The 14867-nt window shown below is 37.4% G+C and overlaps 1 protein-coding gene across 1 annotated transcript in view; it reads left to right on the forward strand.

The window, feature by feature from the left end:
* The window catches only part of magixa (MAGI family member, X-linked a), a 79786-nt gene extending 65686 nt beyond the window's left edge, over positions 1–14100 (forward strand). The window contains exons 13-16 of the mRNA XM_073819042.1: positions 1324–1397; positions 2016–2159; positions 2598–2736; positions 6453–14100. Coding sequence (XP_073675143.1) covers positions 1324–1397; positions 2016–2159; positions 2598–2736; positions 6453–7246 — 1151 coding nt within the window. The 3' untranslated portion in view covers positions 7247–14100. The remainder of the gene's footprint in view (positions 1–1323; positions 1398–2015; positions 2160–2597; positions 2737–6452) is intronic.
* Positions 14101–14867: the final 767 nt, after the last annotated feature.

Below are 14867 nucleotides of genomic sequence, written 5' to 3' on the forward strand. Positions count from 1 at the left end.
CCAAAATATGTCATTGTTAGTAACAAAATCGAACACATCATCCTTTGTTTGGAAGAAAAAAAACTACATTTTAGTACAGTTATGCAATTTTTTTTTAGCATTTTAGTATGTTTTAGTTAGTGGTCGCTACCAAAGCATTACTGTCACTACCGAAAATGTGGGGTCACTACCGAAACACTACCAATGTTTTGTCAAAAATTAAGTATACTGAATTATCAACTAAGATGTTATGATAGTTTTAGGTTCAATGTATATTCAAACTAATGAATCCTTAACTTTGAAATCAGTATGATCTACTTTTTGCCTTTTACAAAGAATAAAAATTCAAAGATTCCAAAAACAACAAATCTCGAAAAATTACACTTGAAATATTATTAAAAATGTCATTGTTATTGATTTACCTCTGAGATATATATGTCAAGCCCCAAATGGCATGTCCAAAATGATTCATTCCCTTTGCAAAATGTCACAGTCTATGGGAAAATCCAAAGTTCTATACCATTCCAAATAGTCCAAGCTGTTCTAAAGCATCCTAATAACCCTGATTCATTGGGAACAGCTTTTAATCAGCTCAACAGGTGAAAAACAGAAGCTCTGCTGTTATATTTAGACTATATCTAAATGTTTTAAAGTTCCAGTGGCTACAGTGCAAAGTATTATTAAAAAAATACAAGACATTCCGCACTTTGAAAAATCTCAGAGGACGTGGTCGGAAGGCAAAAGTGACAGCTGTGCTGGCCTGTGGTGACTTGAAGAGAGGACACTGGATATTATACATCTGTATATATACATATATATATATATATATATATATATATATATATATATGTATATATATGTATATATGTATATATACAGATGTATAATATCCAGTGTCCTCTGATTATATATACAAATTATTTGGAAAAAGACACATTTTTTCAAGATGTTTTCAGCTCTTTGGATTTTATTCTGTAAAATGGCCCGTATTTTGCATTTTGGTATTTGTTTTGTAAAGTTCCTTGAGAATGTTGCTGTAAAAAAAGTTTATTATTAATATTAATACTATTTATGAACAATTTATTCATTCATTCATTGGCTGAGACTGATTTTTAATACGCCCCAATTAAGTAGTAATTATGTAGTAATTATTAGTAAATATTAAATAATTCAGTCAATTACATAATTTTTATTTGTCACATTTTTTTGTCATATTTTATTTATTATATTCTGAAATAATGTGTTTCTGCTAAACCTTGTGGTCTATTTTCAACAGTTTCCACAAGAGGGTGCTCATGTAAAGACTGTAAATAAGTGTTAATAAGGTGTGTATTTTTTTGTCAGACAATAATCTGCCTGAGTACCCTGACTTTGATGCTGAGAGCCGGTTAAGAAAAGGGCATCGAGCCAAGCAAAAGGTGAGACTACATCTCACCTACACGCATATAGAAGTGCCACATACACATTTACATGGGTTGTGGAGGCATTTTATTCCATAGACTTTTTTTTAAACATCAACCTCAAAACTTTAGGCTTCATACGAATGTGTAGGGAAAGCATGCACTTTAAAATAGTTGGAGTGTAGCATGTTATCTGCAACTTTCCAGTATTTCATACCCTACACCAGGGGTTTTCCCTTACAGAGTTCAGCTCCAACCTTGATCAAACTCACCTGCCTGTAACTTTCTAGTGATCCTAAAGACCTTGATTAACATTTTCAGGTCTGTTTGATTAGGGATGGAGCTGAAATCTGCCGGAAAATGGATCCTGCGGGCCAGAGTTGAGAACCCCTGCCCTACACCACATACAGCATGGTTCCCCAAATCTTGCCCTGGAGGGCCAATGCACTGAAGAGTTTAGCTCCAACCCTGATCAAACTCACCTACCTGTGATTTTCCAATGATCTTAAAAAAACTGATTAGCATGCTGGTGTGTTTGATTAGGGTTAGAGCTAAACTCTGCAGGAAAGTGAATCTCGTGGGCCAGATTTGAGGATCCCTGACATAAGGTTTATGAAAATATTTCTCTCTCTCCAGGATTCCCAGTATTATAATGTTGATCTTGAGAGGGGGCCAACAGGTTTTGGTTTTAGTTTGCGAGGTGGAAGCGAGTATAACATGGGTCTGTATGTGCTCGGTCTGATGGAGGGTGGACCGGCATCACGCAGTCAGAAAATACAGGTTAGTTTACACCAGGGGTAGGCAAGTTCAGTCCTAGAGTGCCGCTGGTCCTGCAGAGTTTAACTCCAACCCTAATCAAACACACCCGAACAAGTTAATCAGTGTTTTCAGGATTTCGAAAGCTATAGGCAGGTGAGTTTTTTTCAGGGTTGGAGCTGAACTCTGCAGGACAGCAGCTCTCTAGGAACAAACTTGCCTACCCCTGGTTTACACACACACACACACACACACACACAAACTACCACACATGCACTAAATACATTTTATTGGGACACCAGTTGATACATCATTTCACTTGATTCTATCAGGGATGTTTGAAAGTATGAAAGTGAGCGGTACTGGGTCATGTTGTGAAGATAATGCTGAGGCATGCTGGGATTAGGGTCTGTTGTTGACATTACGCTGAGTCACAGAGGGTTTTGCCGACTCATATTGCAGGTGAGTGATCAGCTCGTGGAGATTAACGGAGACAGCACAGCTGGGATGACACACAGCCAGGCCGTGGAGCAGATCCGAAAGGGAGGAGCCCGGATACATCTCGTACTGAAGAAAGGCAATGGATACGTACCAGATTACGGTGAGGGGAGACAGAGTAATGTATAAGTTTAAGAAATGTAGGTTTTAATAAGAGTAAAGATTGAAAAAACGCCAAAATATTTACCAAAAGTTCTGAATCCCTCTGATAGTTGCGAGGTTTACGTGTGTAGATCTGATTCTACTAGTCAGGGCCATGGGCGGGTAAGAAGATATTGAAGATAAGATAGGCACTCATATGTTGAAGTGATACTCTGTCCATTAAAACTTGGTGGATGACAGACATTCAAGCTTTTCCAAAAGAATTCTGGATATACGTTCAATCCTCTATTGCCTAACTAAAGCTTTTTACCTATACTTTTTGTCTGCATTGGAATTTTTCTCTTTATTTACTTCTTTCTCTTACTGTCTTTCACTACTTCATACTTTGGCTCTCTTTCTCTTTCTTGAACTCTCCTCCAGTGGAGCTTTCCAGCTTATCTCTTTGTATGACTAATTCGAAGCAGGGCGAGCCTTGCTTCTATGTCATCGGCCGGACAGAAAACACGCGGTTGGTAACTGTTCCTGTTGGTTGTCATTTTGTCTTTCTTAATGTTCACTTTGTGATTTCACAGTTCTCATACTCCCTTCTACATTCAGCTTCATCTGTTTCCTGTAACTAGGGTTGTCATGTTTTTTTTTTATGTATGTGTGTGAGTGAGTGAAGTTTTTAAAAAAATTCACCTAACAGCAGATTTATAGTGAATTATTTTCTTAACTAAATGTGCTGTTTTTCTTTTCAGTGTGAATGGGCATAACGCTTTTGTTGTACTACAGCCCATTTTTCCTGTTAAAAGCGATGGTTTACCCAAAAATGAAAATTACCCCATGATTTACTCACCCTCAATCCATTATAGGTGTATATAACTTTATTCTTTGAGACAAAAAAATCAGAGTTATATTAAAAAAAACATCCTGGCTTTTCCAAGCTTTATAATGCCAGTGAATGGGTGTTGAGTAGGGCTGTTCAATTCCAAAATTTTCAGTGATTCCACACTGTTTTTTCGATTCTCTTTTGATTCTTGTTTTTTAGATTGGAGGAACCTAATTTCGCAATGACTGCAGGATATAAATCATAGAAATTAGCCTTCTCATAATATGAAGCTTAATTTGTATAAAGTATGTTACGTTTTTGTAGCTTTGACTGATTTTAAATTGTAATTTTGTCTGCATTGCCAATGAAATTAGTCATAGTCCACAGCTCAGCAGTGGACATACATTTATTGCATGAATAAAACAAGACATGAAGTGTCTAAAATACATGTGCACAGTTTAGCTACATGATGTTTACTTTAACAGTATGCTTTGCACGAAATAAAACTGTATACTGAAACAAAATAACCAGAACATTACCAATAACACTGCTATAAAAGCTTGTGGTTTATCTGTCAATCAGTTGCGCTCTCGGCCACTGATATTGTGCTTTCTGCATAACATAAACCAGTTCTGAATCATTTTTTGAACTGGTTCATTAAAACAATCTATCCGAACTAACCTTTTCGTGGAAACGAATCAGACTTCTAATCACTATTAGCGATCAAGAGGCAAATTAATGGGTGCTTCTCAAACGGAAGGCTGCATCCTCAAACTCTGACAAGGTCCGTACCGACTTGTTTTCATTCAGTTTATTTTCGTGAAGCGACATTCAGCGGACCCCTTGATGGGATTGATTTCAAAATTTGGAATCGATTCCCAGCCCTAGTGTTGAGGTTTTGAAGTCAATAAAGTGCATCTATCCATTATGAAAAGTTCTCAACACAGCTCCAGGAGGTAATAAAGGCCTTCTGAAGTGAATTGATGTGTTTATGTAGGAAAAAATGTCCTATTTAAAACTTAATAAACTGTAAAAGGGCTTGACATTAAGCTTTGACATGTGATTGTCCTTCGGACAAGTAAATCAGACATTTACTTGTCTGAGTAAAAAATGTACTTGTCCGAGGCAAAAAAGAGCCTTTTTTTGCTGTAAATTAAACTATTCTGAAGCAATAGTCTCATCACTGCTCTATAAGGTCTTACTTTAATCAGAATATTTGTGATATTTGCCTTAAATTGATTTTTAGGACACTTTTTAACTTTATTTTCCTAACCTTAATAAATGCGTCATCATTTACATTAAATTCTGAAATTTTATCATTCAATTAGAATAATTAGACTCTGTATGGTTAGACTGTTTAATGAAGATAAGAGGTTCCAAAAAAAATTAATTTACACAGTAAAATTGCAAATACATAAATAATGTTGTTAATTATTTATTTAATTATTAAAAGATTAATGTTGTACTTTTTTTAACATATAAATCTAAAATGTTGATACATGTTGATAAATGCAGTACTTTTAAAAATGAAACCGAACCACCAATAGGTGGCAGTAAGTCACTGTCTTAATGAATGAGTCACGGCTTCAACCATAGACGGATTCAACCAGTTCGTTCACTGACTCACCCCATTCATTAAATTAAATGCTAAATCATTCAGTATTGAAACACCGCTGTGTGTTTCTCAGATTCGCGACTGTTCTGCTGTAGCTTTACTTATAACTATTTCGTTAACAAAAACGGTCAGTGATGTGTCTAAAATGTAAGTCAGTTAATATTAACTACTAGTTTATTGAACTACTGTTGTATAAAATCAATGTCACGTTTGCAATCGTAATGGTGCTTACCTATATAATATGTTTATGTTAACAATATTTATCTTTTTTTTCTACCGCAGTATGTTTGTTTCTTTGTGCATGCTGTTGCGCCTATTAGTTTAAAAATGTCCGTGATTCAGATAGGCTGCACGAGCTTGATACTTGACACTGTCCGTTTTCAATCACCGTTTACACTGTAAGTAATACAATCAGAATCATTCTCACCAAAGTTTCGGTGCTGCGCTAGTTATTGTTTGTTATTGATGTTTTAATTAGGTTAATTGTCCGGTCGGACAAGTAAAATTCTCCTTCACTTGCCCATTCACAAAATCCACTTGTCCTGGACAAGCGTTAATGTCGAGCCCTGCTGTAATCTCTAGCTTCCGCTAACTGTCGTACACGTTCACGAAAGTGGCGTTCCAGCGGATGATGTAGGACGTAGGCGTAGCGCAAGCTCTTGTGAGAATATGCTAGTCTTGCAAGAACCAAGTTTTGTACACAGCAAAGGAAAACCAGTCTCCTTTTGGATTATATTGACAACCTTTAACATTTTTATTTACCAATCCTCATTTTGTATTGGTTGAATTATAAAGCTTGGGCAGGGCATTTTTAATATATCTACAACTGTATTCATCTGAAAGAAGAAAGTCATATACACCTATGATGGCTTGAGGGTGAGTAAATCATGGGTTAATTTTCATTTTTGGGTGAACTATCCCTTTAAATTATGAACTTCAACCATTGCAGAGATTCCCAAAGTCATCCAAATATTGATTTGAGAGGTACTTTAGGTAACCCTAAAGAACAGGTACCGGCAATTCCCTGCCATAATAATTAGGGTTTTTTAATGCAACAAAATGCTAATGCCATTGTTTCACTGATAATATAGTTTACTCAAGCATTCAGAAAAGCAGCAAACGCATTTCTCGCCCACCGCCTCCATCACAGATTGAACAGTCATTGGTACATCACATGGTTCTGCTCTCATTCATCCACTCACTTCTCCATCACCCAACCCTTATCTGATACCTTCGTTTGTACTTTTTTGTAGATAATATTTAATCATTCAATTCTATTTCTTCTTCTCAGACCGTGAAGCTGGAGCCGTTTCCCCCTCCTCCCTCTTCTCTGAGGAGCCACGTGTGGCTACAGTAGATCGCTCTTCTCCGAGGAGGGTGGATGACAGTGGACAAGAGAGGAGAGAGAGGAGGGGGAAGGAAAAGAAGGAATCAGGGGGAAGGAGCAGAGGAAGAGGAGCGGAGGAAAGCAAGCAGGGCTGGGCGGAGGACGTTAGTACAGCTGGTAGCTCTCGGTCGGCAGGAAGAAGGAGAGAGCAACAAACGCGTTCACGGAGTTTACCCGGCACACTGAGGAGCCAAGAGGGGCCACGGAGAGAAGAGAAAGAAGTCGACAAACGGGGAGAAAGAAAGGGAGAAGAGGAACGACGACGAGGAAGGCAAAAAAGTAATACCATTGGAGAGAAAAGACGAAAAGCGAAGGATGTAAGTTCAGAGAGAGAGAACGGTCTCCCAACACATCAAGAGAAAGAGAAAGCGAGTTTAAGAAGAGAAAAGAGGGATCACAACAGAACCAGCACAACGGAGGGCACACAGCGCACACCTTTCTCCTTCCTCATGCCTTTGGACAATGACGATGATGGGTCGGCTGCAGAATCGACTCACAGCTTCTCCGAAGTCAGTGTGTCTGCAGCCAGCATCGCATTCTCGGGGACTCAGTGGCCCCTGGATGCCATCAGCCCTCTACAGGCTCCTGGATCTCCGACAACAGCCCCGGGACCCTGGCTAGTCCCCAGCCCTCACAAACTCTCTCAGGTTTTAGAGGGGAAAAGGCTGAGCCAGAATAAGGGAGGACTGTGGTCCTAATGCTATCTCCTTAAAGGGATAGTTCACCTCAAAATGCAACCTCATGATGTTCCAATTCAGTATGACTATAAGAATTTATTTTAAAGTGCACTTTTTTTTTTTCTTAAAGATTTAGTTTTGCCGTTTTTGCCTTTTATTATTAGTAAAGTTGGAGAGAGAGAGAGGAGAGAGGGATTGAGAAAGGTCCTCGAGCCGGGATTCGAACTCGGGTCGTCCATAGCGCAGCAGGGCTATCGGTGTCAACTAAAGTGCACACTTTCACGTGAATTAATAGGTACTGAAGCTTTTACGTTTCCAAAAAGATGCAAAAGCACCACAAATGGTTTATACAAAGTCTTCTGAAGACATATTATAGCTGTGTGACAAACAGAAACTAGTTCAGTCCAATTAAATTTTTTTGAATCTAATCAAGTGATTAAAAAAAAGGAATCTTTATGAATCTTTGCTACTTCTCTCATGAAATGTCATGATAGAGCAAGAGCAGAAAAGGTGCTGTCCTATTTACCATTGTCCAGTCATTTTAATAGGTTCTGGAATTTCAGGGGAGACTGAAAGATTTCTCTGTGTATTTTGCAACGACTTAAGTTGGTCGTGCACATTTGATGCATTAACCAACAGAAACCGTCTTGGTTTAAAAGTAAATTTTGTGTGAGCTGTGGTTCATACAAAGCTACACTATTGACAATATAGCTTTTTTGCATGCAACTTTTTATTAATGTTATTGTGATTGCACCTTAAAAGGTGACTTTCTTTCTTCTGTGGGACCCAAAACGAAGAAAAGAAATGTATGCTGTTTAAAATGACATGAAGGTGAGTAAATGATGACAGCATTTTCATTTTTGGGACTATCCCTAATAACTGAGATCTTGGTCTGTTCTTTACACAATCACATATCATATTGACTTTTAACATTTAAAAGTAATTTGGTTATTTTATGATTCAAATGAACTTTTCTGATGCTTTTGCAACCTTTTTGAAACGTAAAACTTTTGTATTTCATGGGAGAAAATAGTCATACAGGTTTGGAACAACTTGAGTGTTGCTAACACAAATGATGACACATTTTTACATTTTTGGAGGGTAAACTATCCCTTTAACTTTCTCTTCTCTTCTCTGTCTCTTTCACACACACATATACACACACACATGCACGAGTCTGTCTCATCCAGCCTCTTCAGCTCTGTCTTTATATCTGTGGTTTTCGGTACCCCACCATCATCCCATCTGTCCCTCTTCCGTCTCAAATCCATATCTATATATTACTAGAGTTATGGTATTGGTATCATTCAGATGCTGTGTAGATCTTTCATCCAGGCTGATCAACACTTGATTTTATCGCCATCCAGTGGCCAAGGAGAGAAAATGAGCAAATGCTGCCATTATGGTGTGGCTAGCATGAAAGTAACTGCAAGGTCAGTTAGTACGCGTCTATGATTCATGATGTCCTTCATAGCATGTCTTTTTTCATATCGTTTGACATTTTTATTTTGCATATTATTCCATTTATTTTCGTAAGAATGCAACAAAAATTCTATTATAAAAAAGAAGATTTATTTAAGACACGGTTGCTCAGTCGTGCCCCTGAAGAGCTACATTTCTGAAGGTAAACTAGATTGAAAACAGTTCTTTAGGAGCAGGACTAAGCAATTAAAGAGATTTTATTAGCTGCTTGCTGTTTGTGACTGGACTGTAACCCCTCCCCTGCTCTGTGCGCGGTGGTCTTGCTGTTGAAAGAGGGGGGAAGGAAGAAAACAGAACTAAAGTTTTATTATAAGGCCAGTGAGCCGTATCAAACCTCTCCAGGTGCCTTCTGCTTCTTTAGCCAGTGTTTACCAAAAAAAAAAAGAGAAACAAATACAAGTAAAAGAACATAAGACGTAGCATAGTAGAAAGTGTGCAACACAATACTGTTCTGCCTCTTTAACATCTATATCTTTGCAAGACTTGGTTCACGAGTTGGGGAAAATATTCTGCACACGCTCTGCGAAACTTCAGCTAAGTGAGTCAAAGTGAAAGAGAGCCATTACAAGTGCCTCATGCGATATTCCTTTATACGAGACATAGACTTCCCTCAAGCTCAAAATCAGGACCCAAAGTTTTGATTTTTTCCCATTGTGATACTTTTTTGCGTTTGTATGCTTTCCGATTCAATATTTCAGACCCATTTCATTGCCCTCGACATTTCTGAGAACACACGAAAATGAGAAAACGAAGGCCTGTTCGGTCCTCATCCCCGAGCCCTCCACCAATCAGCATCGAGCATCATGCGGAATCTTCATTTCAGGAGACAAAAAGAAAAAAAAAATGAGACAAAACAAAAAAACCAAGAAGAAGAAAAAAGGGCATTTTGATACAGGTCTTCTATGCATTTTGTAAGACTTACTGATCAAAAATTGCGGTAGGATTTTTCTACCTAAGATATGAGATTCGTAATTTTGTGTACTGTTAAAATACACAGGCAGGTTGGTGAATCGAAACCGAAAATTTAAAGGAGATCCGGTGATAATCAGACATGCTGTACCACCAGCTTATGCATTGATCTTTACCTCAGAACTGTCTGAGCAATAAGTGCTATCTCTTTCTGTTTTGTGTCATACCAAGCAAAGCTCTAGGCAAGCTCATCGAAAAGCTAAGTGATAGAAATATGCACAGTAAAATCGGCTATGATAAATTAATTCGAATGAAATGCATCCCTATTTGATTATTATTTTTTTTTTAAATATAGCATTTTATCAAGTAAATTTGAATTTATTTATATTTATAAAAAATGCAACCAATGTGTTTTAATTTATCACTGGAGATCTTTACTGTGCTGTAACATATCAATAAATGCTTACATAGAAGATCACATTCGAGTTCTGTTGCCATACGCGGCCTGTAAGCATTTAGCAATTCGGAAACGTGATACTTTAAATCAGGGCTCTTACATGAGTATTAACAGCGTTCAGCTGTACATCTGAGGTGTCATCTGAAGTTCACTGCTCTCAGAATCCTCAACCAGCCTGGGTATTGATGTTGACTTTGTACCTGGTTATCCCATTGGCATCAGCACGTACTGTACAGAAACTGGGATGAGCCTTGTAAATGTTTAGTTTGGGTTTATTTTTCTGAGGGGGAGGATTTAGTTTGTTTTCCAAAACATTAAAACTGTAGCATTTCCCTTACTGTAGCAGAGAGAAAACAAGCTTATTGTACATAATTATAGACCCTGGACATATCTTTGTATTTTTGTTTTTTTATTCTCGATTCCCCCAAAGTCTCACATATCAGAAATATACAGCACTGTCGAGTTATCCTGAGACACGTGCAGCATTTTAAACCGAGGTGCCCACTGGCTTGACGAGAAGCTTGATATATAAAATGATTCTTAGAATTCAATCTTGCATGTCTGTAGTGAGTATACTAGTTTTAATAAGCACTGGCCCTTACGATGAAATTAAAAAGTCCCTATGGCATGATACTGTATTCCACAGCCCAGGAGGCTAATCGAAATCTTTTATAAAACATCTGTTTCAAATTATTCAAATTGTGGCATCTGATCTGACAGCTTGATTGCCCCCTAGTGCCCACTGTGGTTTTTGCACATTGGTCCTCTTTTATATCCCTCTCCATGACGTCTTCAACAACATATAAAAGTGAGATTTAGAGACACAAAGACCACATCTATGTAGTCCACAAAAATGACAATTAGCATGCCCACCGAACATTTGTCCCGCCCCGTATAGGTTTCCTTGTACCGGAGACAGTTTAGACCCTTAGATGTTCAGTAGTCAGAGATGTAGTCTCAAGGGCGAGCCATACTCTGAGCCAACCGATATATGAATACAGTGATGCAATGTTTTTTATAATAATGTCTGCAAGGTTCCTATCAGTTCAAATGTGCCATTTAAATGCTAATCAATGATGTCATACTCTTTCCCTCGACCGAGAGAAATCCAGATGGGCGTTTGGCCCTCTGAGTTTGACGCTTTTGAAATGTCAAAACACAAACAGAGTGTTTCAGCTTTGAATTTTCAACTTGAATTTGCTATGTTGGCCTTGTAAGGAGTCAGCCATTGTACAGAACAAACACTTATTTGTAAAGACGAAAGAAAAGGAGATGTTTTATATCTATATTCTAGAAATATAGGATAGAAGGCAGCAGGGGTGTAAAGTACTTGAGTGATTGTAGCTCATTACTAGGAGTATTATTTGAAACTGAATTTAGTAAGTCATATTTTTATTACTCTGTACAGTTTAATTTACATCTGTAAAAAAAAAAAAATCACTGGCTATCATAACAAAAACCTGAATGTTGAAATGTGACCCTGGACCACAAAATCAGTCATAAGGGTACATTCATACATCTGAAAGCAATATTTTTGCAGAGATACAACTATTTGAAAATCTGGAATCTGGGGGTGCAAGTTCTTGGCAATTGCATATTACTAATCAAAAATTAAGTTTTGATATATTTACAATAGGAACTTTACAAAGTATTGTCATGGAACATTACTTAATATCCTAATGATTTTTGGCATAAAAGAAAAAATTGTAATTTTGACCCATACAATGTATTTTTGGCTATTGCTACAAATATACCCGTGCTACTTAAGACTGGTTTTGTGTTTCTAAATTGTGTCATAGTCTTATTGCCAGAACATTAAGAAAATTATGATTACACAAGTTGTTCTGCACAAATTATTAGTTGTTGGGAAGGTTACATTGGAAATGTAATAGGTTACAGATTACAAGCTACCCTATTTAAAATGTAATATGTAGTGTAACTTCAGTTACTTTATTAAAGTAATCTAACTGATTACATTTGATTACTTTTCTAAATTTCTAACAAATGTTTTTAACTGTTAATTACTTTCAACTAGGGATGCACTGATACGAATCGGCCGATCATGCTTGCGCGTTTTGTCAGTAAAGCCGGTTCTGTAATCAGCGGTAAATGCCATCAGGTGCGTGATTTCACGTTGAGCCGTATATACTACACACAGCCGTTGTTCACTGACGAGCTGCGCAAATCAATGTTCATTATCAGTGTGAATGTGCGCAGCTCGTCAGTGAACAACAGCTGTGTGTAGTATATACGGCTCAACGTGAAATCACGCACCTGATGGCATTTACCGCTGATTACAGAACCGGCTTTACTGACAAAACGCGCAAGTGATCGGCCGATACAGATCGGTGCATCCCTACTTTCAACCATTTTAACCAGACAGGGTTAACCTTACAGTAGTACTCAACACTGTCACACTGTGATTTCTGTCAGATCTCTTGAATTAAGATTATAATATTTTTTATTTTAAAGCACAGCCACCAAAAAATCAGACTGTAGCACCTCTTTTTACTCGTTTGAGATGGTTCTGATGTTAAATACTGATTTAAAATCATAACAAGAAATAGTAAATGTAACCCTGGACCACAAAACCAGTCTTGAGTAGCACAGTATATTTGCATGGTATATTTGTAGCAATAGCCAAAAATACATTGAATAGATATTTCTTTTATGCCAAAAATCAATAGGATATCAAGTAAACATTAGGTTCCATTAAGAAAACATCATGTTACATAAAGATATTTTGTTAATTTTCTACCGTAAATATATCAAAACTTAATTTTTTATAAGTAATATGCATTGCTAAGAACATTGGACAACTTTAAAGGCAATTTTCTCAATATTTCAAAATTTTTGCACCCTCAGATTCCAGATTTTCATCTGATCTTGACCCAATAGTGTCCTATCCTAACAAACAACACATCAATGGATAGCTTTATTTTCAGATGATGTATAAATCTCAATTTCAAAAAATTACCCTTATAACTGGTTTTGTGGTCCAGGGTCACAAATATTAGAATAGAATATTCAGACTGTAACCGTTAATATTTTCATAAGTAACTGTAATTTAATTACATATTTTCTCAGTAACTGTAACAGATTACAGTTACATTTGTGTAATTAAATTACATAACGCTGTTACATATAACTACTTACTCCCCAACACTTACTCAGTGAGAAAATCTCCACTGTCTTGTGATTTCAACTCGCTTTCATATCTTGTCTATTTCCAAAGCTTAGAAGTTTACTTTTAAATACTAAGTACAATTACATGTGCAAACTTTTGTATGTTCACATTTAATTTTTGACTATATGCTGTAAACCTTTGACACCTTACCCATACTTCAGTATAATCTCTCAATGCTTTTTACACCCCTGTGTGCCAGACAGCTCGGCCCAAGATAATGAAAGCAGAGGACATTCTGTCGTATAAAGGAAGTTACCGCTGCACCAGTAGAGAACCTCTCTGAGGCAGCCGCCCAGTCTGAATTCTTGCAATCTCTTTTTCTCCATTGGTGCTGATCCTCCAACTGGCTGGCTGCAGTTGCTGTTTTGCTTTCCCCCATTCAGTGCATACGGAGGTCACCACTCGCAAGCCAGCGGAAAGCAGTTAAAACAAGTGTTCAGATAGGGCTAAAAAAAAATTATTCTGTCAGCTCCTGTGTAAAGGTTGTACTTCCTTTATAGCATAAGCGTCCTCTCCTTCATTTTGACTTAGTGTAGACGGGACTCTCAAGAAAAAAGAATGAGGAAGCAGGCAGCAGTGTGTTGCAGATTTTTACCTGCCGGGTCTGACGCGAGACCTCGAGTAGCCGTTATTTTAGTGGCGTCCTCTGCAGGGAAGATGCTGAGTGTGTAAATAGCAGTCCATGAGGGGACACCTTGAACACAGATGTACAGGTTTTTAATTGTTGCTCTTGATATGTATGAAGATACTGTATTGTTTTTGAATGCATCAACAGGGAGTTTTGAATTATGAATTATGACATGCAGTTACAGAAATAAACTGAATAAAACTGGAAAAAAACGTGTCGTGTTTACTTATTTTCACTCTGTGTAGCTTGGTTTCAAAGCCTAGTGAGCTACATAGGCCACAGATGATTTGGGGTTGTTGTGTTAGCATGTTGCTAAGCTAATCTATCACGATTTGGTCAGTTGTCACCTGGATGTGCAGCCATATTGGCGATCCTCGGAAGTAAACAGCATGGATTGCACGGATAATGTACTACTGAATTTGTTGTTTTGATCATTTATGCTGTCTAAACCATGGGAAAACCGTGTGGAAGCTGCTAAATCATATAGTAAGCACTTAATAAGCAGGAAAGGGTGCAATAATTGTGACAAACTAAAGTTAATAGGTGGTAAAGATACATACAAGCAGTATGAATTAAAATATTAGCCTTATATTTCACCTACCTGAGCAGAAATGACAAGAACTAACATAATTGTTGTCAAGATTCTTGCCCTGGAAATCCTGGTTCAGTTTGGCCAACCACAAACGCCTTTTGTTCCTCAGTTTTTTGCACTCTTCTCCTTGATTTGTTTGGCAGTCTATACTCCAAATGTCTTCCCCGGTCCGACTGATTAGTACAGCCCAAAACGTGACAATAATTGAACATTTTCAGCAGCAATAATCAGCAAAATATACGAATTTCGTTCGGTTTAGTGGCAGTTTACTTTCAATGCCGCGCCAATATGGCCAATTGATGACTCCTTGTGAAAAAAACTAAAAATACAGATTACATTCTTTTTTTGTTTAGTTTTTTAACTGAAAAATTAAATTGGGTGTGCATT

This window comes from Garra rufa, chromosome 15 (genome assembly GCF_049309525.1).
Source record: "Garra rufa chromosome 15, GarRuf1.0, whole genome shotgun sequence".
Classification (NCBI taxonomy): Eukaryota; Metazoa; Chordata; class Actinopteri; order Cypriniformes; family Cyprinidae; genus Garra; species Garra rufa.